General features: G+C 39.3%; 1 protein-coding gene across 2 annotated transcripts in view; it reads right to left on the reverse strand.

Annotated features, from left to right (window-relative positions):
- LOC122555113 (uncharacterized) overlaps nucleotides 1–26,272 on the reverse strand; it is a 102,791-nt gene that overhangs the window by 68,636 nt on the left and 7,883 nt on the right. For both annotated transcript variants that reach the window (XM_043700801.2, XM_087992853.1), the window contains exons 2-4: nucleotides 24,827–24,926; nucleotides 24,178–24,713; nucleotides 1,353–9,480 (exon numbers count right to left, since the gene is read on the reverse strand). In XM_043700801.2, coding sequence (XP_043556736.2) covers nucleotides 1,353–9,480; nucleotides 24,178–24,713; nucleotides 24,827–24,926 — 8,764 coding nt within the window. The remainder of the gene's footprint in view (nucleotides 1–1,352; nucleotides 9,481–24,177; nucleotides 24,714–24,826; nucleotides 24,927–26,272) is intronic.

A 26,272-nucleotide genomic window follows, 5' to 3' on the forward strand; every position in this document is an offset into this window, starting at 1 on the left:
ATACAGAAAAAGTCCACTAAATGTAGGAGGTTCTGTAGGACATGTTGTCTACTCAAAGCATAATAAACCATCTAACTGGAGAAGACAGGCCTCTAATCTGACAACATCCATGTGAATGCTAATCAATCTAATCCTACAATATCTTGTCACAGGTATACTTCCAAAACTTCACACCAGTGAAGACAAAAGCTGTCTAACGTTCTACCAACAATGTATTATTGTAACAAAAAAGGTGACTTCTCAATGATGTGCTGCAGTCTGGAGAACGTACTAAGCAGCAAATCAAAATATTCATACCTTGCAACAGAACCTTGAAAAACGTATTAATACTGCAAGGGAACAAACTCCTCTGCATGAAGAAGAAAGATGTTTGGAAGGACTACTTCATTTCTTCTTGGGGAACAAACAATGGCATCGAACACTAATACTGATGTAGAAGAAGTATTACCTTTTTCCAATTCTCATTCACTCTTGCAGTTACATGACTGAAAGTTCCCCCAGCCAGACTGGCTGAATCTCTAACAGAAGCCAATGGAGGAAACGCAAGATCACTAAACATCAGGTCAAAGACTTCAGAAGTGGGAGGATATATAAGAAAAAAAATGCACAGCTTTCTTGTTTTTAAGTCATGACCATTTCTTTCATCATAGAATGTTGGTTGAACAGAATCCAGCTGAGTAAAACTGTGGATAACCTTCAAAACAAAGCAAGGATTGGAGCACGACTATGGAGGCAGAGAAAGAATATTCCTGAAAGTGTAAGCCCACCCAGAGATCATACATGCAGTATCTTATGGTCAACTGCAATACAGAGAATACTTAGGGAAAGAATGATAGGTTACACTGGGGAAGCAATTTTCAAAAAAGGAAGAGGAAGTTAAAGGAATGTTAAGAAAATGTTTAAACTCAATACTTATATTTCATGTATTAATGAAAAAACATTAAATTGTTAGGATGGCATCAGTAAAATATCATAACCAATTTATGATCTTACAAAAAAGCACACTTTAATAGTACAATTGTGCTGTGTGTGTGTGAAGCCAGTGCACATGGATTGGTGCTGCAGGTTTCACACCGATCATTCCCCACACTGCATTGCTGGCAAGAGCAACAAATGGTGACCAGATACTTCACATAAGGAAGGAAACATCAAATCAAAATGTCTCCCTCTGCTGCTTTTGGACAACTGTTTTACCTCAGAACAGTCAAACACTGGGGAACAGTATATGCTCGTTCTTCCTTTGCTGTATAGATATTGCAAGCTCTGTGAAGTGTAAAAGTGGGGCAATAGAAACACTAATTCAAAAGAGTGAATTTTATCATAAATGCAATGTAGAAAATAAAGTGCCATACCTTTGAATCTAATGAACATTTCAACAGTTTGGAGCCTTCAATTGGTTTATGTTGCAAATCAGTCAATATTTTAGAAGTACTTGGTAGTGATGCTTCTTTAGCGTTTGGCAAATAATTCTTAGATGACTGAAAATATCTGTAGAATACACTATCTCCTGCAGAAGACCCAGGATTGTGGGATATTTTTGAATCAACTTCACATGTATCTCTTTGTAACTGTGAAGAAAGGTTTTGTTTTCCACTTATCTCCTGAGAAATTGCAGTAGGTTTGTTCAAGTTGTCATTGGAGAGGCTTGTGCTCACATCTACTGCAGGAGCAGGACTGGTTGGATTTTGTTCTTCTTCCTCAGCGTCCTCAACTATTACTTGTGTTTGCACAAAGGGCACAGACACTGCTGTAGGTTCAGCTACAGATGTAACTGGGTGGTTAGAACTGTGCTGCGTTATTGAAGTTGGTGAATGGGCGATACTGTACACATCCATTGTTGCTTCATTTTCTAACTCCTGCTCTTCATATATTGGTGGTAAACCAAAAGGAAAATATTTCTGACTCCTAAAGCTGCAGCCCAATGACTGGTCTAGGATCAATGCTTCCTGTTCTAAAAATTCAGGGTCCATTTCTTTCTCATTATTAAGATGATAGTCAATTAATTCTATGCCTTTTGTCACTTGATTATTTCGTATGTCTGCAAACAAATCATCCACAGTGGTCTGTAGACCAGAAATTCTTGAATCATCCTCCTCCATAGTTTTCAAACTTGCATTAATGAAATAACTGGGATTAGCTAACTGACCAGATTTACTTTTCTCATAGTCAGACATTAAATGTTCTTGAACACCATTTGATACATGTTTGGTGACAGATTTGGCTTTAAATACAGCAGCAACGCTCTGTAGTGGATCAGCAATATCACACTGATCTATCTTTCCTGCAGAAGGATCCTGGGCCATGGGTTCAGAGTTTTCATTGTCTGTTCTAATTATTTCCAAAGGTGTTTTTGACAAGAAATCTTTTGCAGCATCCACTGTATTCCTGATTTCAGTTCCCCGCCCTGTTTCCTTTGTAGGATCTGGTTCTTTTACTTGACAATCGTTTACATTGATTTCAATTGTTTTAACTGTGGATTCTGTGATGTCAGTTTCATGTCCTGTTGGGGTAAGATTTAAGTGGCCCTTTCCTGCCACCTGGTTTATATTATCTTTAACAGAACGTACCAGTGTAGGGTCAGTGTTGGTTGGCAATAAAGATGCTGTACTGATACTTTTCTCATGTGGTTCCACCATTACTGAAGCATTTTTCTCATCAGCTCTGTGGATTGAAGGAACATATTCAGAAATATTTTCATGTGTGAACAGAGGTGAGTCTTTATTTCCTCCTCTGGGGATCTGTACAGAGTCACCTTCAGATGCCTCTGATACCTCTGAGTTCACGACCACATCTAGTTTCTCATCCTTAACATGTAGTGTCTTCTTTAATTTCTCAGCGTCTTGGTGAATTGAATTGTTCATTGTGAAATTAATTGTGCTCTCATTTAAGTCAATACCTTTAGCCTTATCCATTAGCCTTGTATTGTCTGTGAAATCTTGTCCTGTTTCTGCAGTAATGATATTCTCTTTGCTTGCAATGCTACCTGGTTGGGTATATGGGATTACTGGCTCTGTGAAAGACTCTGAATCTACAACAGGTTTTGTTTCTGATGGTACGGTCATGTCACTTTTGCAAGCTGCTCCTGAGTCTGATTGTGGCAGTCGTACAGCATCAGATACCTGAGTGTTTTTAAATGCCTCCTCAGGCGAAAGCTGAATCTTCTGTATTTTTCTTTTTGGTGTTCCATTCAGTGGCTTAATTGAATCAGATACTGAGTTTTTGCAGCTACTCTGCATTTCAGAAAGTGTGTCACTTCCATCTTCTTTCAATGTTGTGTTTTGATTCATGGAGTCTACTAGGCCAGCTGAGAAACTGTACTGGCTCACTTTAGAAGGGACAGAATCTGGCTGAAAATTAGTTGCTTCTGGATTTGTTACACTTTCCTCAAAATCAGACATTGAACACTCCTGGGAAACATTTGATTGGCTTGAAGTGGCAGATTCAGTTTTTAATATACCAGCATTCTGTATTCGATCAGGAACATTACACTGCTCTGTGGTTGTTCCAGAAGGTTCCTGGGACATGGGTTCAGAGTTTTCATTGTCTATTATAATTATTTCCAAATGTGTTTCTGAGAAGGAATCTTTTGCAGCATCCACTGTATTCCTGATTTCAGTTCCCTGCCCTGTTTCCTTTGTAGGATCTGGTTCTTTTACTTGACAATCGTTTACATTGATTTCAATTGTTTTAACTGTGGATTCTGTGATGTCAGTTTCATGTCCTGTTGGGGTAAGATTTAAGTGGCCCGTTCCTGCCACCTGGTTTATATTATCTTTAACAGAACGTACCAGTGTAAGGTCAGTGTCGGTTGGCAATAAAAATGCTGTACTGATACTTTTCTCATGTGGTTCCACCATTATTGAAGCATTTTTCTCATCAGCTCTGTGGATTGAAGGAACATATTCAGAAATATTTTCATGTGTGAACAGAGGCGAGCTTTTATTTCCTCCTCTGGGGATCTGCACATAGTTGTCTTCAGATTCCTCTGATACCTCTGAGTTCACGACCACATCTAGTTTCTCATCCTTAACATGTAGAGTCTTTAATTTCTCAGTCTCTTGGTGAATTGAATTGTTCATTGCGAAATTAATTGTACTCTCATTTAAGTCAATACCTTTAGCCTTATCCATTAGCCTTGTATTGTCTGTGAAATCTTGTCCTGTTTCTGCAGTAATGATATTCTCTTTGCTTGCAATGCTACCTGGTTGGGTATATGGGATTACTGGCTCTGTGAAAGACTCTGAATCTACAACAGGTTTTGTTTCTGATGGTACGGTCATGTCACTTTTGCAAGCTGCTCCTGAGTCTGATTGTGGCAGTCGTACAGCATCAGATACCTGAGTGTTTTTAAATGCCTCCTCAGGCGAAAGCTGAATCTTCTGTATTTTTCTTTTTGGTGTTCCATTCAGTGGCTTAATTGAATCAGATACTGAGTTTTTGCAGCTACTCTGCATTTCAGAAAGTGTGTCACTTCCATCTTCTTTCAATGTTGTGTTTTGATTCATGGAGTCTACTTGGCCAGCTGAGAAACTGTACTGGCTCACTTTAGAAGGGACAGAATCTGGCTGAAAATTAGTTGCTTCTGGATTTGTTACACTTTCCTCAAAATCAGACATTGAACACTCCTGGGAAACATTTGATTGGCTTGAAGTGGCAGATTCAGTTTTTAATATACCAGCACTCTGTATTCGATCAGGAACATTACACTGCTCTGTGGTTGTTCCAGAAGGTTCCTGACACATGGGTTCAGAGTTTTCATTGTCTATTGTAATTATTTCCAAAGGTGTTTCTGAGAAAGAACCTTTTGCAGCATCCACTGTATTCCTGAGCTCAGTTCCCTGCCCTGTTTCTCTTGTAGGATCTGGTTCTTTTACCTGACAATCGTTTACATTGATTTCAATTGTTTTAACTGTGGATTCTAGGATGTCAGTTTCATGTCCTGTTGGGGTAAGATTTAAGTGGCCCGTTCCTGCCACCTGGTTTATATTATCTTTAACAGAACGTACCAGTGTAGGGTCAGTGTTGGTTGGCAATAAAGGTGCTGTACTGATACTTTTCTCATGTGGTTCAACCATTACTGAAGCATTTTTCTCATCAGCTCTGTGGATTGAAGGAACATATTTAGAAATATTTTTATGTGTGAACAGAGGTGAGCTTTTATTTTCTCCTCCAGGGATCTGCACATATTTGTCTTCAGATGCCTCTGATACCTCTGAGTTCACGACCACATCTAGTTTCTCATCCTTAACATGTAGTGTCTTTAATTTCTCAGTCTCTTGGTGAATTGAATTGTTCATTGCGAAATTAATTGTGCTCTCATTTAAGTCAATACCTTTAGCCTTATCCATTAGCCTTGTATTGTCTGTGAAATCTTGTCCTGTTTCTGCAGTAATGATATTCTCTTTGCTTGCAATGCTACCTGGTTGGGTATATGGGATTACTGGCTCTGTGAAAGACTCTGAATCTACAACAGGTTTTGTTTCTGATGGTACGGTCATGTCACTTTTGCAAGCTGCTCCTGAGTCTGATTGTGGCAGTCGTACAGCATCAGATACCTGAATGTTTTTAAATGCCTCCTCAGGCGAAAGCTGAATCTTCTGTATTTTTCTTTTCGGCATTCCATTCAGTGGCTTAATTGAATCAGATGCCGGTTTTTTGAAGCTACTCTGCATTTCAGAAAGTGTGTCACTTCCATCTTCTTTCAATGTTGTGTTTTGATTCATGGAGTCTACTTGGCCAGCTGAGAAACTGTACTGGCTCACTTTAGAAGGGACAGAATCTGGCTGAAAATTAGTTGCTTCTGAATTTGTTCCAATTTCCTTAAAATCAAATGTTGAACTTTCCTGGGAAACATTTGATTGGCTTGAAGTGGCAGATTCAGTTTTTAATATACCAGCACTCTGTATTCGATCAGGAACATTACACTGCTCTGCGGCAGCTCTAGGAGGTTCCTGGGCCATGGGTTCAGAGTTTTCATTGTCTGTTCTAATTATTTCCAAATGTGCTTTTGACAGGCAATCTTTTGTAGCATCCACTGTGTTTCTGAGCTCAGTTCCCTGCCCTTTTTCTTTTGTAGGATCTGGTCCTTTTACTTGACAATCGTTTATGTTGATTTCAATTGTTTTAACTGTGGATTCTGTGATGCCAGTTTCATGTCCTGTTGGGGTAAGATTTAAGTGGCCCGTTCCTGCTACCTGGTTTATATTATCTTTAACAGAACGTACCAGTGTAAGGTCAGTGTCGGTTGGCAATAAAGATGCTGTACTGATACTTTTCTCATGTGGTTCCACCATTATTGAAGCATTTTTCTCATCAGCTCTGTGGATTGAAGGAACATATTCAGAAATATTTTCATGTGTGAACAGAAATGAGTCTTTACTCTCTTCTCCAGGGATCTGTGCAGAACTATTTTCAGATTCCTCTGATAGGTCTGAGTCTACCACCACCTTTCGTCTCTCATCCTTAATTTGTAGAATTTTCTTTAATTCTTCGGGTTCATCTTCAATCATTTTATTCATTGTTAATTCATTCATGCATTCATTTAAGTCAATATCTTTCATACTATTCATTAGCCCAGTATTTTGTATGAAATCTGGAGCCATTTGTCTATTAATAATACCTATTTTGTTTGTTACGTTAGCTAGTTGGGTGTGTGGTATCATTTCTACAGCTGAAGATACTAATTTCTCTTTTACTTCTTTTGCCTTTCCTTCCAAAGTGTCACCACTATCTGCAGTTAGTACTCTTTCAGCTGGAAGTGCCTGGGATGCATCAATTGCACACATTGCTTTCATTTGTTCTGCTCCTGATTGTAAACTGATATTTCCTTCTCTATTTTCTTTAATTTTTAAAAGAATTTCTTTGTCTTCTGGTTTATCTGAATTTGTTGAATTTGAGTTATCCTTATCATGGATTGCAATTTTCTTTGCCATTTCCTCATCTTTTTTGTGACAACTGGTCATCCTAGAATTATTCAGTACATCTCCCTCTAAGGTACCTTGAATTACTTCCTCAGCAAAATTTGCTATGCGAGTACTTGGTTTTGTCAATTGTACCATTTCATTGTTCCGTGCATTTTCGAAATTTGTTTCACTGATTATATTCGGCTGTATATTACTCTCTGTGTTCAACAAGCCAGAACTTTGTTGAAAACATCTGTACCACAGACTATTTTCTGACGGGCTACACTTTCTGCTTGTTTCGATGGATGATTCATTGGCATCTTGCTGCATTGTTACAAAATTAGATACTTCTGTGTTGTCATGGATTTCTTCAATCAACTGATTTTCTTTAACAACTGGCATAGTTACTGTTTCATTATTTGAAGTTGAATTGGTATTAATATCTGAATCTAATAACTCCATTGATTCTTGATAGAATCTGTAGAATATACTTTCACTCAGTAAAGATGGCCTGGTTGTGCTCGGAAGCTTTGGCTCAAGCAAAGGGACTTGAGTACCCTGTAAAACTTCGGAAGTGTGACCATGCTCATTTACAGAATAGGTTTTGTACATTTGGTCTGGGTTTTGAATGTGCAATGATTTCTCAGTCTGTGGATAGCTGGAATCTGCAATCTCTTGGTGTTCAGTGGTTATGGTAGCTTCAGAATTGCTAATCCCATTTGACTGTATCGTAATTGGGGCTGTCACTGGAGCAATTTTAGAGTCAATAATACAAGGCATCTTGGAAACTTCATCATTCTCATTTATAGCTGTTGATTCATTTGTACTTGTAGCTGTATCTTCAGTCCTTGCTTCATTAATCATTTCAATAGTTGTCAACACGGTTGAATTCTGATTAATTTGTCTGTTCGGTACCTCTGATGGTGTTTCCTCATTTACATGTGTTAAAGCAGTTTCTGAACTTCTTTGCATAGCATGATTATACTTCTTTGGTGATTTCTCGATTTCATACCCAGTTTCTATTGTCAGGCTCCCAGTGGATAATCTTGTAATGTTATCCTTGCCTTTTTGCTCTTCAGCCATGTCATTGGTACAGACATCAGGAATGCTTCTTTTATCATCAAACATTGTGACAGTTTCTGATACTGTTGTGTGTTCAATTATTTGAGTCCCACTAGGAATTTCCAATTGAACATCGTTTTTATCATTACGTATTACTTTTTGTGTATCCACATTCTTGCTCAAGTGGATTGTTTTCACCGGTTCTGTTAAAGAGACAACTATTGTTGGATCAGCTGTAACATTGTCTGAAATGTCCACCATTTGGGCTTGCTTTTCACCTTTGCTCACAGGTCCTGTTTTCTGTTCTTCTATGTCATCTTGGTTAAACACAATAGATAGAGGAAGACCCAGAGCCACATCTTCTGCTGAATTAGATGCAATATTTTTTCCTTGTGTATCTGTGTTATCAGCTTTTTGGTTTTCCAAGGACGTAAGAGTATTCAAATTGACATGTTTGAAATTTTGAGTTGCTGATGCTCCAACTTCATCTACAGTAAAACCGTGTGCCCATGGTACATTGGATTTATTTTCTTTTGTATTGATGCTCTTTGAAACAGATGGAATGTATGCCTTTTGCTGGGTGTTCACAATAACAGTTGTTTTGGGTGAACTATCAGTTTGAGTAGCTGTTTCTGTGTCAATAAAGTCTTCATTCTTGTGACTCAGATCATTGTGATCTACAATCAGGCTATTCTTCTGAGCTAAATATTTTGTGTCCATCTTGGGCACACCGCTTCCTTTTGAATATAAGTCTTCAGGAGCCACAGGTACACTGGGTGCAGATATGTCATTAGGATTGACACCAGTCAGCTTTTGTCTACTGGTTGTGTTTGATACAGATGTATCGGATTGTATTGCTTGTTTCTTGATGCTATCTATTGTACCTATTGTCACTGTGTTGTAGTCAGTTATTATTTTTGTTATCTCTTGATGTAGATCAGTTAATTCCATGTCCCTGATGACTTCACTAAAAGAGCTTTGCTGCATTGGTGCTTCATTTTCTAATTTTTCATCTTTGGCCAACTCAGGTTTGCTGATTCTGGGCTGTAATTCATCATTTCCTTTGCCATGATTTGATTGATTCATTGCTATTGATTCATTTGCCATGATTAAGGGTATTTTTTCTTCTATTGGTGTCTGGATCTCAGTCATTTCTGGAGCTGGCAAAAGGACACATTGCTTAGTTTCTTCTTCCTTTTGATCATCCAATGAAGTCAGATTCCTTTCATCTACTTCAGAGATTGTGGGCTTTAATGGTTGGAATGGTTTCCTCTGTGTTCTCCTTCTTCTGATCCTCCTTGCCCCACAGTAAGTTGAATAGGTGATAGTCCGAGGAACTGACATTTTGTTCTCATTCTCAACATTATCTCTTCCATTGACTCCATCTTCCAAAACTTGGCTATTAATTTCTTTGCATTTGTCAACTAATGTTTGTGGCTTGGTTAAGCTTCTCTGATAAGCAGATGAATTATCATCCTTCTGTAATGGAGTACTACTGCTGAACTGTCTTAATTTCCTGAAAATTAAAAGAAAAACTATTCTTAAGATTGTGAATATCACTCTGTGGGCACAGTAACTTACAGCTTATGGTAAAGTAGGAGTAACATACAAGCAATGATTTTAAAACCCCAATGGTAAGCTGTGAAATGGATTTCAAAAGATGTAATAATTTATACTGGATAGCATCAGAAGTTGGATAATTTTTATAAAACTCAACTAATTCATTAATCTACCTTAGGGGAGGGAACCTGTTTGGTCTGCATAAAATGACTTCCACATGCATCATATTTTTAATATAAATAAATGTTAGGCTGGTTTGTAATGTAGAGTGACGTCAACAATGTGGGTTCAATTCTCTTACTGGCTAAGGTTACTATTTCCTTCTCAACCTCTCCTCTCACCTGAGGCGTGGTGACCCTGAGGTTAAACCCTTCCTTGGAGTGGGGAGAGGGCACAGGTTTAAAGTGAGAGGGGAAATATTTAAAAAGGACCCTAGGAATAACGTCTTCATACAGAGGGTGATGTGTATATGGAACAAGCTGCCAGAGGAAGTGGTCGAGATGGGTACAATTACAACATTTAAAAGGCGTCTGGATCGGTACATAAATAGGAAAGGCTTAGGGGGATATGGGTCAAATGCTGGCAAATGGGACTAGGTCAGATTGGGATGTCTGGTTAGTGTGGACGATTGGACCAAATGGTCTGCTTCCAGGCTGTATGAATGTAAGACTCTATGATTCTAATGAGAGAGAACCCTATTGCCCAATAAGCCTTGTCCAGGTGACTTTCCCTATCCCTAAGTCCAAAACAGGCTACCTTTTGCATAGGAGAAAGTGAGGGCTGCAGATGCTGGAGATCAGAGCTGAAAATGTGTTGCTGGAAAAGCGCAGCAGGTCAGGCAGCATTCAAGGAACAGGAGAATCGACGTTTCGGACGTTCCTGAAGAAGGGCTTATGCCCAAAACGTTGATTCTCCTGTTCCTTGGATGCTGCCTGACCTGCTGCGCTTTTCCAGCAACACATTTTCAGCTACCTTTTGCATAGGCTAGAATGGTGTTTTAAACCAATGATAGAAAATCATAAGACAATTTAGTGATGCATAACTTAACAACTTCCACCACCTCAAATAAATGTTTGGAGCCAAACCAATGGGAAATAAGACAAGGAAACAAAATGTGTGAATCTTTTTGTTAGAAAAAGAGTATCTTGCATCCATATGATATTTTTCACAAACAAACATTTTGTAGCTCTTTACAGCAAAACAGTTGCTTTTCATGTATATTCGTGTTGAAAGTTCATCAACAACTTCTCAAGCATAATAAATGCCGGCCCAGCCAACAACACCCATATCAAATAATTAATTTTGATAAAAAGGAAACTTGGCAGCTAATTTAGACTCAGCATACTTCCTCAAACAGTAATGTGATATTAAACAGCTATTCTGTTGTGTAATGTTGGTTTAGAAAAAATTTTGATGAGAACATTGGGATAATTCAGCTATTTTTCAAACCTTTTATATCAAACTAAGGAGGCAGATGATGCTTATGTTTAATGTCTCATGCAAAGGACAGCACTTCTGCAATGCAATATTTCCTCAGCACGGCATTGTCGAGTCGGCATTGACTTTTGTGCTGGAACCCTGGAGCGGTCTAGAACATGGAATGTTATGATTCAGATGCAAGTGTTCTACCAATCAAATCCCAGGTGTCATGGATGTGTACTCAGATTTTTAAGACAACAGATTAAAAATGTTATAACATTAATTCAGTCACAAATAGAAATTAGGACAGGCTGTAAATGTGTCAAATGCCAATGGAGTCTCCATAAGAAATACTTAATGATAGGATTTTTTTCATTATATGTCAGCATGAATAAGCCCAATGAAATGAAACCATTTTACCTAATATTTATAACATATATTTTCAGAATTTTCTGTACATGACAAGCAACCCAGTAATCACGGCTTATTTTAAAATAATGAGTGCATTGTTAACATTATTTGAATCCTGACATAGAAACATTAAATCAATTCCAACTCACATTAAAGTTGAAAGGTTTCTGGAAGAAACTATCACTGAAGATTATTAGTTTCTTGCATATTTATTGTGGGTAATCTGCAAACATTATTTATTTTTCAATTATTTCTCTCCTGTCATATAAATTAACTGTCAATAATAATTGCTTTCAAGTTTTGAATAAATGTTAGCTTTGAAGGTCATGGTAAATCAGAAAAATAAAGAAAATTCATTTATATCATATTCTCATTCACATCTGTAGGTGATGTGTTTGAACTTTTCAGGCTGTAGCTAGTTCCCCAGTGGCACAGAAGGAGCAGTGTCAGAGCTGGGGCTTGATCTGGTGCTGAGATCCCATGACTTAGAAAGTGGGGGGCATGAGTGGGAATTGAAGACCTTAGAGGGGGATCACCAGCCATTTTATTGTAAGCAATTGTTGGCCAGTGGGCTCAGGAGGCAAAGGAATGACAAATAACAAGAGGAATTGTTTGATGGCCAGATGGGTAAGTGATTGGAAAGAATAGGAGTTGTGAGGAGGTGAGCTGGTGGAAGGAGGTTGAAGTCCAGGATCAGGGTATAGAGGAGAGACATTGGGAATCTTGAAATAAGAGGAATGGGAGACAAGAAGAACAGCAGCAAAAATGATTGGAATGATGCTGGAAAGGTTAAGTAACTACTTTCTTTTGCAAGCACGCTTTACAGTTGCATTCCCAAATCCAAGCAGCATTAGACAAGGACAAATCAACGTTGCAATGTTGATAGAGAATTTATTTTTGATTGTAAACATTTTAAAACTTTGCTCTGGAAATTGAGCACCTAGCAATTTTTAAGCAAGCTTTCTAAGGTTCCAAAATGGTGGATGTAAAGTGTAAAGTATGCTACTTCTTAAAATGCCTAGCATCTTTTTAAAATGCGGATTAAAAAAAAACATTTTGTTTGTCCTTCACAATATTGAAAACAAGCATCACGTCCTTTGTTTTCAGGTTTTAGGAAACCAAAGAGTACCTGTAGAATAATGCTGGCTGCTCAACTTCGTGGCTAATGTCTAAAATATTTGTCGTCCACTTTAAATCATCAGTCAATTTTGCAATAAGTCCTCATATAATTTGTCATCAAGACCACCACCTGAACATTCATATATCTTTTTAAGTGATAAAGCAAATCCAAAGTAATGTATTACGCAATTTGTTTCAACATGTTTCTTACTCCCTTGTTAAGACAATTTATGTTGTTTTGTGATGTGGAAATTTGTTTCTTTTTCCCAGTGTGCAGACAGTAGGTGGTCACAAAGTGTGTGGAATGACAAGCCCTTGCATAATAGTTATAATGAAAATAGAAAAAGGGAATCTCCTAAAAGTACAAAAATGTAGTTGATGGCATGCTATGAAAATTTGACTTTCATCTAAAAAATTAAATGTTGCAATGAAGTTGCACAGTTAACAAGCATTAATTGAAAGTGATAAAAACTAAATAATAGAACAAAAATCTTGATGACTTTATTGAGTCAAGAGCTTTGTAAAAGGTTTAGTAGCATTTTCAATTTGAATAAGAAATCTCGCAAGATCCTAGAGAAGGTGATAAGGCCTAATTGCCTAGGTGTTGAGTGTTGTATATGTTATGATGTCAATAACTGTTAGCTTGTGGTCGGGGTAGTTTGCTGTCATTATTCCTTTCCATGACTGCGTTTAAGAGCTTACATGCTTTACAGTGGTAGAAGAATACCACTCTAAATGAGAAGAGGCTCTTGACTTAAATAAGATGCAATGGATTGCATAAAAGCCATTAGGTATAACTTACATAAGTAAGTTACATTGTTAAAAACTATGAGGAGACCTAGGATAACTGTCCTGTTGAGATTCAAAGCTTTTCTGCCTTTTTTTCCCATCCAAATCCTTACGACATCATCAAATTGGGTAAAGCTGAATACAGTCATTAATCTTCACCATATCAGAACTATTACCTTCATACAACATTTCTCCCAAGCTGTTTCCCCAAAGTTATTATTCATACGTTCATGTATATAATTTCATTTACCAATACTCCATCTCTCCTCAAGACACTAACTATGGGTGACATGGTGGCACCGTGGTTAGCGCTGTTGCCTCACAGCGGCAGAGACCTGGGTTCAATTCCTGCCTCAGGCAACTGTCTGTGTGGACTTTGCACATTCTCCCCGTGTCTGCGTGGATTTGCTCCGGTTTCCTCCCACAGTCCAAAAATGTACAGGTTAGGTGAATTGGCCATGCTAAATTGCCTGTAGTGTTAGGTGAAGGGGTAAATGTAAGGGAATGGGTCTGGGTGGGTGCTGTTTGGAGGGTCGGTGTGGACTTGTTGGGCTGAAGGGCCTGTTTCCACACTGTAAGTAATCTAATCTAAACTTCACAAATTCAGGTCTCACAATTCTTCTATGTTTTGGAACTTGGAATGTTGGTAGCTTTGAGGATTGTTGACCCTGACTGTATTCTTGAACCTAAATGGCCTGTAAAATGCCTCTGCACTGGAGGACTTCTTAATCTTTTGGATATCTTTTCAGAGGATATTGTTCTTGTTGAATTCATTGTCTGGGGGACCATTAATCTTCTGAGTTTCTTTTGCAGAACTCTTCCCTATTTAATCAGGTAGTTGCCCCACAACATCATGTTTATGATGGCCTTTAATCACACGCATTTCCTTTCTGTGCTAAAACAGGCATGTTTTTGTGTTGGAAAATCCTGGATTTCTTGACAAGGATATTTCTTCTTAACTGTTTCCAGAATATGTTCCCATTAGTGATCCCATCTTAGAGTTGATTCCCACGGAATCATATACAGTCCATCTTCAATCTGTGCAAACAAATCTTCATTCTCAATCTGTTAATTTGCCTGTGCTGAAGTATGTAAACTCTTTACTTCAACACATAGATTAGGTTGAATGTCTTCACACACCTTCTATGGTTGTCTTACTGGTGAACCTAACATGTCACATCTTAGTCATGTTGATGTTTGCTGCTGACCTAGATCAGTCATAGGTCTTTGCTGGACGATTAATTTAAATATTCCTCTTGAACTTGAGTTGTTTCATAATATGACATCAAATTTGAATTTACTGTTGTATTTTGTTCACTCGGCTTTGTTTCTGCCTAACAGTTTCAGGAGAAGATTGATCAATTAGCTCACTTGGCTTGTACAGTACATTCCTTTTCTCCCTGTCTGCATCTCCTCACAAATTTTGCAGGTCTGGCAGTATCTGTGGGGTGAAAGCAGAGTTAATGCTTCAAATCCAATTACCCTTCTTCAGAACCCTTGATCTTTTGAGCTTCTGAAGAAGGGCCAATGATCTTAAAATGTTAAGTCTGCTTCCTCCATACAGATGCTGCCAGACCTGCTGAGTTTGGCCAGTAATTTCTATTTTTATATTGAATTTCGAGCATCCACAGTTCTTTCTTTTATTCTCACAAATTTTGATGGTTTCTGAAATCTGAATTTTCTTCAGAGATGGTAGAGCTGTTTTCCAGCCGAGGCAATCCTGTTTAATCACAGATTTTACAACGATATGAGATATTCAATCTCTCTTGAGACCTCCGGTCACCACGCTGCTGACTGACCCTTGGCAATCCCAGGACATCTTGCTGAAGAGAATCTGGAGTAATGGTCTTCTTTATACACCAGTGAGTCATAGAGTCATAGAGATGTACAGCAGAAAACAGACCCTTAGGTCCAACCCATCCATGCTGACCAGTTATCCCAACCCAATCTAGTCCCACCTACCAGCACCCGGCCAAATCCCTCCAAACCCTTCCTATTCATATAGTAAAAACAATGACTGCAGATGCTGGAAACCAGATTCTGGATTAGTGGTGCTGGAAGAGCACAGCAGTTCAGGCAGCATCCGAGGAGCAGTAAAATTGACGTTTCTGGCAAAAGTCCTTCATCAGGAATAAAGGCAGAGAGCCTGAAGGGTGGAGAGATAAGCTAGAGGAGGTGGGGGTGGAAGAAAGTAGCATAGAGTACAATAGGTGAGTGGGGGAGGGGATGAAGGTGATAAGTCAAGGAGGAGGGTGGAGTGGATAGGTGGAAAAGAAGATAGGCAAGTAGGACAAGTCATGGGGACAGTGCTGAGCTGGAAGTTTGGAACTAGGGTGAGGTGGGGGAAGGGGAAATGAGGAAACTATTGAAGTCCACATTGATGCCCTGGGATTGAAGTGTTCCGAGGCAGAAGATGAGGCGTTCTTCCTCCAGGCGTCTGCTGGTGAGGGAGCGGCGGTGAAGGAGGCCCAGGACCTCCATGTCCTCGGCAGAGTGGGAGGGGGAGTTGAAATGTTGGGCCACAGGGTGGTGTGGTTGATTGGTGTGGGTGTCTCGGAGATGTTCCCTAAAGCGCTCTGCTAGGAGGCGTCCAATCTCCCCAATGTAGAGGAGACCGCAATGGGAGCAACGGATACAATAAATGATATTGGTGGATGTGCAGGTAAAACTTTAATGGATGTGGAAGGCTCCTTTAGGGCCTTAGATGGAGGTGAGGGAGGAGATGTGGGCGCAGGTTTTGCAATTCCTGCAGTGGCAGGGGAAGGTGCCAGGATGGGAGGGTGGGTTGTAGGGGGGGGCGTGGACCTGACCAGGTAGTCACGGAGGGAACGGTCTTTGCGGAAGGCGGAAAGGGGTGGGGAGGGAAATATATCCCTGGTGGTGGGGTCTTTTTGGAGGTGGCGGAAATGTCGGTGGATGATTTGGTTTAAGTGAAGGTTGGTAGGGTGGAAGGTGAGCACCAGGGATGTTCTGTCCTTGTTACAGTTGGAGGGGTGGGGTCTGAGGGCGGAGGTGCAGAACGTGGACGAGATGCGTTGGACAGCTCAGCACTGTCCCCATGACTTGTCCTACCTGCCTATCTTCTTTTCCACCTATCCACTCCACCCTCCTCCTTGACCTATCACCTTCATCCCCTCCCCCACTCACCTATTGTACTCTATGCTACTTTCTCCCCACCCCCATCCTCCTCTAGCTTATCTCTCCACCCTTCAGGCTCTCTGCCTTTATTCCTGATGAAGGGCTTTTGCCTGAAACGTCAATTTTACTCCTCCTCGGATGCTGCCTGAACTGCTGTGCTCTTCCAGCACCACTAATCCAGAACCTTCCTATTCATATACCCATCCAAATGCCTCTTAAATGTTGCAATTGTATCAGCCTCCACCACTTCCCCTGGCAGCTCATTCCATACACATACCTCCTTCTACATGAATAAGTTGCCCCTTAGGTCTCTTTTATATCTTTCACCTCTCACCCTAAACCTATGCCCTCAACCTCAGGGAAAAGACTTTGTCTATTTATCCTATCCATGCCCCTCATGATTTTGTAAACCTCTATAAGGTCACTCCTCAGCCTCCGACGCTCCAGGAAAAACAACCCCAGCTTGTTCAGCCTATCCCTATAGCTCAAATTCTCTAACCCTGACAACATCCTTGTAAATCTTTTCTGAACCCTTTCAAGTTTCACAACATCTTTCCGATAGGAAGGAGACCAGAATTGCACCCAATATTCCAACACTGGTCAAACCAATGTCCTGTACAGCCACAACATGACCTCCCAACTCCTGTACTTAATACTCTGACCAATAAAGGAAAGTATATCAAACGCCTTCTTCACTAACCTATCTACCTGCGACATCAGCTTCAAGGAGCTATGGACCTGCACTCCAAGGTCTCTTTGTTCAGCAACACTCCCTACGACCTTACCATTAAGTGTATAAGTCCTGCTAAGATTTGCTTTCCCAAAATGCAGCACCTCACATTTATCTGAATTAAACTCCATCTGCCATTTCTCAGCACATTGGCCCATCTGATCAAGATCCTGTTGTAATCTGAGGTAACCCTCTTTGCTGTCCATTACACCTCCAATTTTGGTGTCATCTGCAAACGTACTAACTATACGTCTTATGCTCACATCCAAATTATTTATATAAATGACAAAAAGTAGTGGACCCAGCACCAATCCTTGTGGCACTCCACTGGTCACAGGACTCCAGTCTGAAAAACAACCCTCCACCACCACCTTTGAGCCAGTTCTGTATCCAAATGGCTAGTTCTCCCTGTATTCCATGAGATCTAACCTTGCTAATCAGTCTCCCATGGGGACCATTGCCGAATGCCTTACTGAAGCCCATATAGATCACATCTCCCGCTCTGCCCTCATCAATCCTCTTTGCTACTTCTTCAAAAAACTCAATCAAGTTAGTGAGACACGATTTCCCACACACAAAGCCATTTTGACAATGCCTAATCAGTCCTTGCCTTTCCAAATACATGTACATCCTGTCCCTCAGGATTCCCTCCTACAACTTGCCCACCACCGACATCAGGCTCACTGGTCTATAGTTCCCTGGTTTGTCCTTACCACTCTTCTTAAACAGTGGCACCACGTTAGCCAACCTCCAGTCTTCCGGCACCTCACCTATGACTATCGATGATACAAATATGTCAGCAAGAGGCCCAGCAATCACTTCCCTAGCTTTCCACAGAGTTCTAGGGTACACCTGATCAGGTCCTGGGAACTTATCCCTCTTCATGCGTTTCAAGATATCCAACATTTCCTCCTCTGTAATATGGACATTTTTCAAGATGTCACCATCTATTTCCCTGCCTTCTATATCTTCCATTTCCTTTTCCACAGTAAATACTGTTGCAAAATACTCATTTATTATCTCCCCCATTTTCTGCTGCTCCACACAAAGGCCACCTTGCTGATCTTTGAGGTGCTCTATTCTCTCCCTCGTTATCCTTTTGTCCTTAATGTATTCCAAATATGTTTTTCTGGCTAACTCACTAGACATTTGGTCTGACCACTCTTCAACACAATGTGGGCGAATGGTCGCACATCCTAAGTCAGTTTTTGTTCAATTTTCTTGAACCTGTTTTCGTTTGTTGGCACTTATTCGTCTTATGAACTCATTTCATTGCTAGTGTCAATAGATTCTTTCTTCTTTTTGCCATGAATCTATAGAGCCCAATGACATGATTTACCAGTTGATTGTTGACCAGTTGTTCAACAACTGTTTGTTTTGGGACCAATGTTCTCTGACTGGCTTGTCTTTAAACAGACTGAGTATACTTTGGTCTCTCTTGACCTGTTCAATGTTCATTGAAATTAATTGAATTGCTAAATCAGAATGGCTGAGGTCAAGGCAAGCATGCATGCTCAAGAGGGAGGCCTCTTGATTATGAATCACATAAACATTCTCTACTTTCTTACACCCTTTGTACTGCACTGATAATTTTAGCATGTCTTTAATCATAAATGCTGATCATGTAGTTTCAGCTCTGTATGCTGTAATTGTTATTTTTTCAGCCATGGTAAACAGTCTGAAAAGACAATGATACTCACCCATGTATATAAAATTGAAGAGATGTCCATTCACAAAAACAGGCTTTTCCCAAACTTGAGTTGATTGAATCACCAATTTCTTCTGGAAACACATTGGGATCTTTACTAATGCTGGTGGCTCTACAGCATTAACACCTTTGTCTGAGTAGTTAGGTGACTTTTTTGCAGCTCAGTAACTATATCCTACTTCTCCTATTGTGATCATGTTTCTCCGTAAGGCTTTTGAATTCTGCACTATCTCAAAGTTGCTTTAATCTCATTCTCAAACAGATTCTTACTTTTCTAATATAACATTGTTGTTGTATTTATTAGTCTTAAAATGCTTGAACTCTGTAATATAGCAATGTTGAATCACAGCCTGGATTAGGTTGGACTCCCTACAGTATGGAAACAGGCCATTCGGCCCAACAAGTCCTGCATTTTTACAAACAAAATTAAGTTTCAGACATTTGTTCATCTGCTTTGCAACACATCTCATTCTTCTTGCCCATTCATCCAGACTGCTACCAAGAATTCCTCCCCCTCATATCCCACACCCACGCTACCCCAGCCCATGTCCTAGGCTTAATCTTGAACCTCTGTCGCTCTGCTATTTTTCTCTAATCTCTCTTGTCTATGAAGATTCACATCTTATGGCTCCAAGATCAAATATTCATCAACAAAGATCCCTTCCCAGTCACCAAGCTAGCAGACGTTGTGCATGGTTTCCTCTCTTCAGACATCGCCTTGCTAAGAGTAAACAAGCAGTAGAATTATTCTGGTTAGAATTGGGGAATAGAAAAAAATGCTAGATTTCTATAGACCTCCGGATCGTGGTGTTAAAATAGTAGGATGCATAAATATGGACAGCAGGAAACTCTTTTACAAATAGTGTGGCTGCAATCGGATACTTAACCTTTCACACAGAATGTGAAAAGCTGAAGAGCTCAAATCCCAGAGTGAGTAAAAATCTTTAATATATTCAAAACAGTTTTTCTGGAAGAATGTCTTTATGAACCAACAAAAGATTTGACAAAATAAAATCAGTGCTGAATAATGAGCCAGAATTAATCAATAATTAGCAATATGGGAATACATAGCTAACAACTAACATGAGCTTTGAGAGAGGGAATGATGAATCATAAATCAAAGTTTTAAATTGAAGTTAGGCTGATATACAAATGCTGATGCAGGAATCGTCCACAATGGACTGGGCAAAATTGTTAACAGATAAAACTACAAATGAACATGAATGGTATTCAAAGGGAGTGTTTCCTATAGTACAAGACCTGCATGCCCCCTAAAAGGAAAGAGTTTTCTTGTGTAATTAAGCATGGAATTGTAGTGCGTATCGAGGTCATTTGGCCCATTGTGTCTGCATCAACCCTCTGAACAGCATCCCACCCAGATGCACTCCCCAACACTATCTCCGTAATCCCGCATCCTCAGTCAAAAAAATGAGAAATGTTAGAAAAACAAAAAGAAAACCTTGTATATATCTATAGAATAGCAAAAATCCTATAGACTGGAATGGATATAAACAGCAGCAAATAAATGTCAAGACAGTTGCAAAGAGCTGCAATAAACCTAGAAGAGAACATATGAGGGCTAGCAAAGGGAAAAATAAAGATTTTTACAACTTATTAAAAGAAAGAGGGTAAGTAAGGGTAACACTCAACTAAAGATCTTCTGTACATAGGCTACTTTAGTGATGAGCCCAATGCTGATTGATCAATGTTAGCTTTGAATCTTTCACATTTAGAATTATCATTTTTAAAACTCTGAATGGCTTTATTATTGCTGAATCTATTTCAGTCCTAAAATTCCCTGACAACTGTGCTTTCTTGTAATGCTGTCACCTTATGCATCCCCATTACCCCTATATGCCAGCTTCAGTCATCAAGGCCCAAAACTTTGAAATTCCTTTCCTCTTCTCAACAATCTGCCTGCACCATTAAAAGTGTAATTAGATGACCATGAATCCATTGTAGATTATCACAAAACACATCTGGTTCACTACTGTACTTTGGGGAAGGAAACTGCCATACCTGGCCCCACCTACATGTGACTCAGACCCACAGCAGTATGGTTAACTCTTAACTGCTCTTTGGGCAATTAGGGATGGGCAATAATGCTGGCCTAGCCGTGATGCCCTCATCTCATGAATGAATTAAAAAAAACCTACCTCTTTGATGATGATTTTTGTTAGCTTTCTAATGCCTCTTTTTTGGACACAGCATCTGTTTATGTCTTATTTTACATCTGTGGGATTTTTTTTCTGCATTAAAAGATACTAAACAAACGCAAGTTGCTGTTGCCTTTAGTTGATTTTCCAAGTTAACAATCACCAAATAAACAAAAATGATTCAAGAGACATGAATGGAATTCCGCCTGGCAGGTTCTTTAACATGTTAATCGTTTCTTAAAACATTTGTGTTTCCGAAAGTAGTTCCTGTGATTTCAGAACACAAAGTTGCTGCAGTAAACATGAAAATAAATTCAATTTTAAAAACATATCGGGAGGATGAGCAGAGACCTTAGCACCATGGTACGGGGAGTCTTTCCATACAAGGGGGCAAAAGAGATAAGCAATTGTAAATGGAGATAATATAACCAAGGGAATAGACACTTTTCTCTGTGGCCAGGATTGAGACTCCTTTCGGATGTGTTGCCTGCCTGATGTTTAGGTTCAGGATATCTCATCTAGATTGCAAAGGAATTTGGAGTGGGTGGGGAAAGATCCAGTTGTTATGGTCCATGTTGATACCAATAACACAGGTAGAATGAGGAAAGAGGTTCTGCTGAGGGAATACGAGCAGCTAAGGGCTAAATTAAAAACCATAACCAAAAAGGTATTAACCTTTGGATTACTTGTTCAGCCATAAGCAAATTGGCACAGGGTCAATGAGATTAAAGAGGCAAACACGTGGCTGAAAGGTTAGTGAGGGAAAAAAATGGGTTTGAATTCATGGACATTGACACCAGTACTGGGGAAGGAGGGAGCTGTTCTGAAGGGATGGGCTCCACCTGAATCATGCTGGGACCAAATTCTTGGTGAATCACATAATTAGGGCTATGGATAGAGCTTTAAACTAAACAGTAATGTGGAAATTTTTGGGAAAAGAAAAAGCGGCTAGGTTTGGCAGAGGTTATTAAAGTTTCAGAGTAAGTAATAAAGTCATGAGGTCAGTTATCCAGAAGTCCAGCTTAATTCCCTGGGCTAACAGCCCACTAGAGCAACTGGTAAAATTTAACTCAATTCATAAACCTGGAATATCAAGATGGTTTCAGTCATGACATAGTTCGTTGAAAATGGATTCACAGGTGGACAGGGGTGGTTAAAGCGGCATTTAGCATGCTTATCTTCATTGCTCAGATTATTGAGTACAGGAGTTGGGATGTCATGTTGCGGTTGTACAGGATATTGGTGAGGTCACTTTTGGAATACTGTGTACAGTTCTTGTCGCCCTGCAATGGAAAGGATATTATTACATTGGGGAGCGTGCAGAAAAGAGTAACAATGATATTACAGGGACTGGAAGTGTGAGTTATAAGGAGAGGCTGGATAGCAGGGACATTTTTCATCAAAGTGTCGGAAGTCGAGGGGTGACCTTATAGAGGTTTATAAAATCATGATGGGCTTATATAACATGAATAGCAAAGGTTTTATTTCCCCGAGGGTAGTGGAGATCAAAACTAGAGGGAATATTTATAAGGTGAGAGGAGAAAGATTTAAAAGGGACCAGAGAGGCAACTTTTTCACACAGAGTGGATTGTATGTGGAATGAACTGCCAGAGGAAGTAGAAGATGTAGGTACGGTTACATTTAAAAGCCATTTTGACAGATACATGAATAGAAAAGGTTCAGAGAGATATAGGCAAGTGGGACTAGTTTAGTTTGGGAAACTTGGTTGGCATGGACGAGTTGGACCAAAGGGTCTGTTTCCATGCTGTATGATCGTATGACTCAATAACAATTCTCAGACCCCTTGAGCATAATATTATAGAACTGAATGGATGTATAAAATCATCAAAAGATTAATGGGATTCTCATCACCATTACAGGGAAACCTTGATTATTGAATGGCACAGGTGGGAAGTATTTTGTTTGGATAATCGAATGTTCAGGTAATCGAGTGTTCAGGTAACAGTTTACCTAAGCATCGGGACCTTGAGATCTTGTTTGGATAATCTGAAATTCAGATAATTAATGTTCGGAGAAGCAAGGTTGTACTGTATATTAGTTTTGATATCACTGGGGACAGTGACTTTTCATAAATTTTCTATGGTAATTTTCATGGCAGGTTATTTTCAGCAGGCCATATACAGGGCATCAGGAACTTGTATAACCTGGGCCATTAACTGTTAATCTCCTTTACTAATTACATTGAAGAATCATCAATAAGCAGTGAGCCTTGAAACAGGACTTAAGGTAAAATATTGAATTCAATGTAAATTCAATGTGACTGCACGGAATAAGGAGAGAAAAATTAGAATCATTAGAACAAGAGAAAGTATGATAAAAGCAAGGGAAAAAAATTAACATAGCTTTTTTTTGGAAAAAAATACAATAATTAAAAGCCAAAGGAATTAATCTACAGATTATCATTGAATTTCTGCAGTGAAAGTAAGGAAACCAACTGGAAATAGTTGTTTCCGATGCCATCTGAGCATAACTCCATCAACATTCTTCAGGAAACCATGTTAACAGTGTTGACAGGTTTAAATACCCTGCTGTCCTAACCGATAAAGAAAAGTGCAGGCACCAGAGCAGAAAACTAATAGGGAAATGGGTCCTTAAAATAATAGCTTATCAAATCACTATTTTTCATTAAGAGGATGTTGCCAGGTTGGTTTGAGCTATAGGGAGAGGTTGAATAGGCTGGGAATGTTGGAGGCTAAGGGGTTACCTTATGGAGGTTTATAAGATAATGAGGGGCATGGATAGGGTAAATAGACAAGATCTTATCCCTGGGATAGGGGTGTCCATAACTAGAGGGCTGAGTTTAAGGTGAGACAGGAAAGATTTAAAAGGGACTTAAGGGGCAATTTTTTTCATGTAGAGAGTGGTGCATGTATTGAATGAGCTGCCAGAGGAAGTGGTGGAGGCTGGTACAACCACAACATTTAAAATACATCTGGATTGGTTTATGAAGAGGAAGGGTTTAGAGGAATATGTGCCAAGTGCTGGCAAATGGAATTAGATTAATTAAAGATATCTGGTCAGCATAGATGAGTTGGACCGAAGGGTCTGTTTCCATGCGGTACATCTCTGTAACTCTATGACCCTAAGACAGGTGATTAAATCTGTTTGAAACATTTCCTTAAATACTCTATAACAAGTTGTAATAATTTCAAAATAACTTACTGAGGGGCTGTAGGATCTGGGGTTTGAGCAGAACTGTTAAATTTTTCTTCTGATTGGCCACTTCCCGTGTATTGTGCTGAAGTGGTTGAATTAATTTTGATTCCTTTATGATTTACAACCTCAGATTTATTCTGCTCAACTAATCCTGATTGGTCAAATATCTGCTCTGTGGAAGGAGTCTCAAGACAGGTTACCATCAATGTTCTGTTGCCATTCTCCCCAGCATTGCTGCCAAGGCCTGCTGTAATATGCTTACTAAGAGGCTCCTTTTCTGCAGCATCATTCTGCTTTGGGATTGGAGTTCCATTGCGATATTCAGTGTTCAAATCTAGGCTGCTGACACTCTCACTTTGAGGTAGAGTTAATGATTGTTTTGGTTTGGATTTTGAGGTGCGACTGAAAAAACTTCCCAATTTCTGTCGAAGCCCTTCCTCAGGTTGGTTCAAACCAATGGTTGGAAATAATCCAATGGCTTCACTATCTGTTGGTTCCTCCTGTGCTGAAGACTTCTCTTTGTCCACAGAACCCTGAAAAACCTTTACCAACACAAGAAAAGAATAGATCATTGCAGCTTTAAGCTTTAAATTTGTTTTTTATTCACTTAAACAGTAATTTGAAAACACATTCCAGAAATCAGAATGGATATTACCTTTGCCAGGTCTGTAACCAACTTATTTGCAGACCCAGAGAAAGCCTGTTCATTTATTTTTCCATCTTTTGGGGTCACTGCAGTTTGCTTGTCCTTAAGACTAGAACATAAATAGAAAAAAAAAACAAATACAGCAGCAAAAATTGTAGCAGGCAAAACAATTTAAAAGATAAAGAAAATCACTGATAAAAGATGTGAAGTAAAATAGTTTTAAATGGATTCTTGCCGGTGTGGCAAAATAATCAATGCATTAAAAGGAGTCAGTTACACACTTCCACCTACCTTTACCTTTCTGTTTTTAACCCCTATTCTAGGGTAATATTTTGAAATATCATATATCTATGTAATCCTTATTGGGCAGGAAGGGTATGAGAGTGCCAATCAGTTCCTGAAAATAAGTGGTTTAGTACACCTTCCACCCCAGTCCTGGCTTTGTGCTCTCTTACTGATTCCCTGTCCAACTTTATTTCAGGAACCAGTCCCTGGTAGGTTAGTTATGTAGTTATGGATTGCAGTTGCCAAGATCAAGCAAAGGCAAGATGGACCAAATGGTCTCATTGTGTACTGGAAATTTCTTGTGATTTTATGGCACGGTACACTTTCGATCTTTAAAACGTGGTGAGGTATCAAATGAGCTGCCATAACCAGATATCAACCATTGGTAGCTATAATATTTATTTTCATGAGACGTAGAGTTAGTTCCAGCATTTTTAAAACCCAACATTATGGATACCTTTTCAAAGTTGCAGGCTTTGACTTATATGAGAATTAAAGAACAAGGCCTATATTGAAAACACTGCTAAGAAATATAAGAAATCGTACAGCAATATACTAAGGAGTGCCCATGGTGGAGGAAGACATCAGTCAGAGCTTTTGTAAAAATAATCAAATTATCACGTTCCAATGGCACAGGCACAAAGGTTAAAGGATAGAATTTTAATGTGTGTTATATAACACCTTGTTGTAACTTTGGCAGAAAGCTGGAAGAAACCATGAAGTTAAAAGGAAATAAAAGCTTGCATTTATATAGTGTCTTTTACAACTTCAAGAGAAATTGTGTAAATGGCTACTTTGATCTTTCCTTGGGTTTCCCTTAAAGCCACTATGGAAGATTGAGAGACCTGATGAGAAATTCTAACTATTACTTTGAAACTTCTCTTGGCTTGTGATTTATAATTAAATTCCAAGTGATTATATTCATATTCATGGTACTGCTACAAATTATTAACCAAGGGATTCTTCCCTCCCAGTGTCAAAACCTGAGAATGAAACAGGGAGTGTTCACGGTGTGTCACAACTATAGTGCAGTATTATGACACTTCTAGATGATTCAACAAGGCATTCACTGTGTTCTCCCATTGAAATGAATGACCACAAGAATGTAGCCTTGCTAGACTGAGTCTGCACATGTAATAACAAGTTCTTATTTCTGTAGGGGAGAGAAAC

Source organism: Chiloscyllium plagiosum, unplaced genomic scaffold (genome assembly GCF_037043375.1).
Source record: "Chiloscyllium plagiosum isolate Xiang-an unplaced genomic scaffold, Cpla_swu_hap1 HiC_scaffold_12, whole genome shotgun sequence".
Classification (NCBI taxonomy): domain Eukaryota; kingdom Metazoa; phylum Chordata; class Chondrichthyes; order Orectolobiformes; family Hemiscylliidae; genus Chiloscyllium; species Chiloscyllium plagiosum.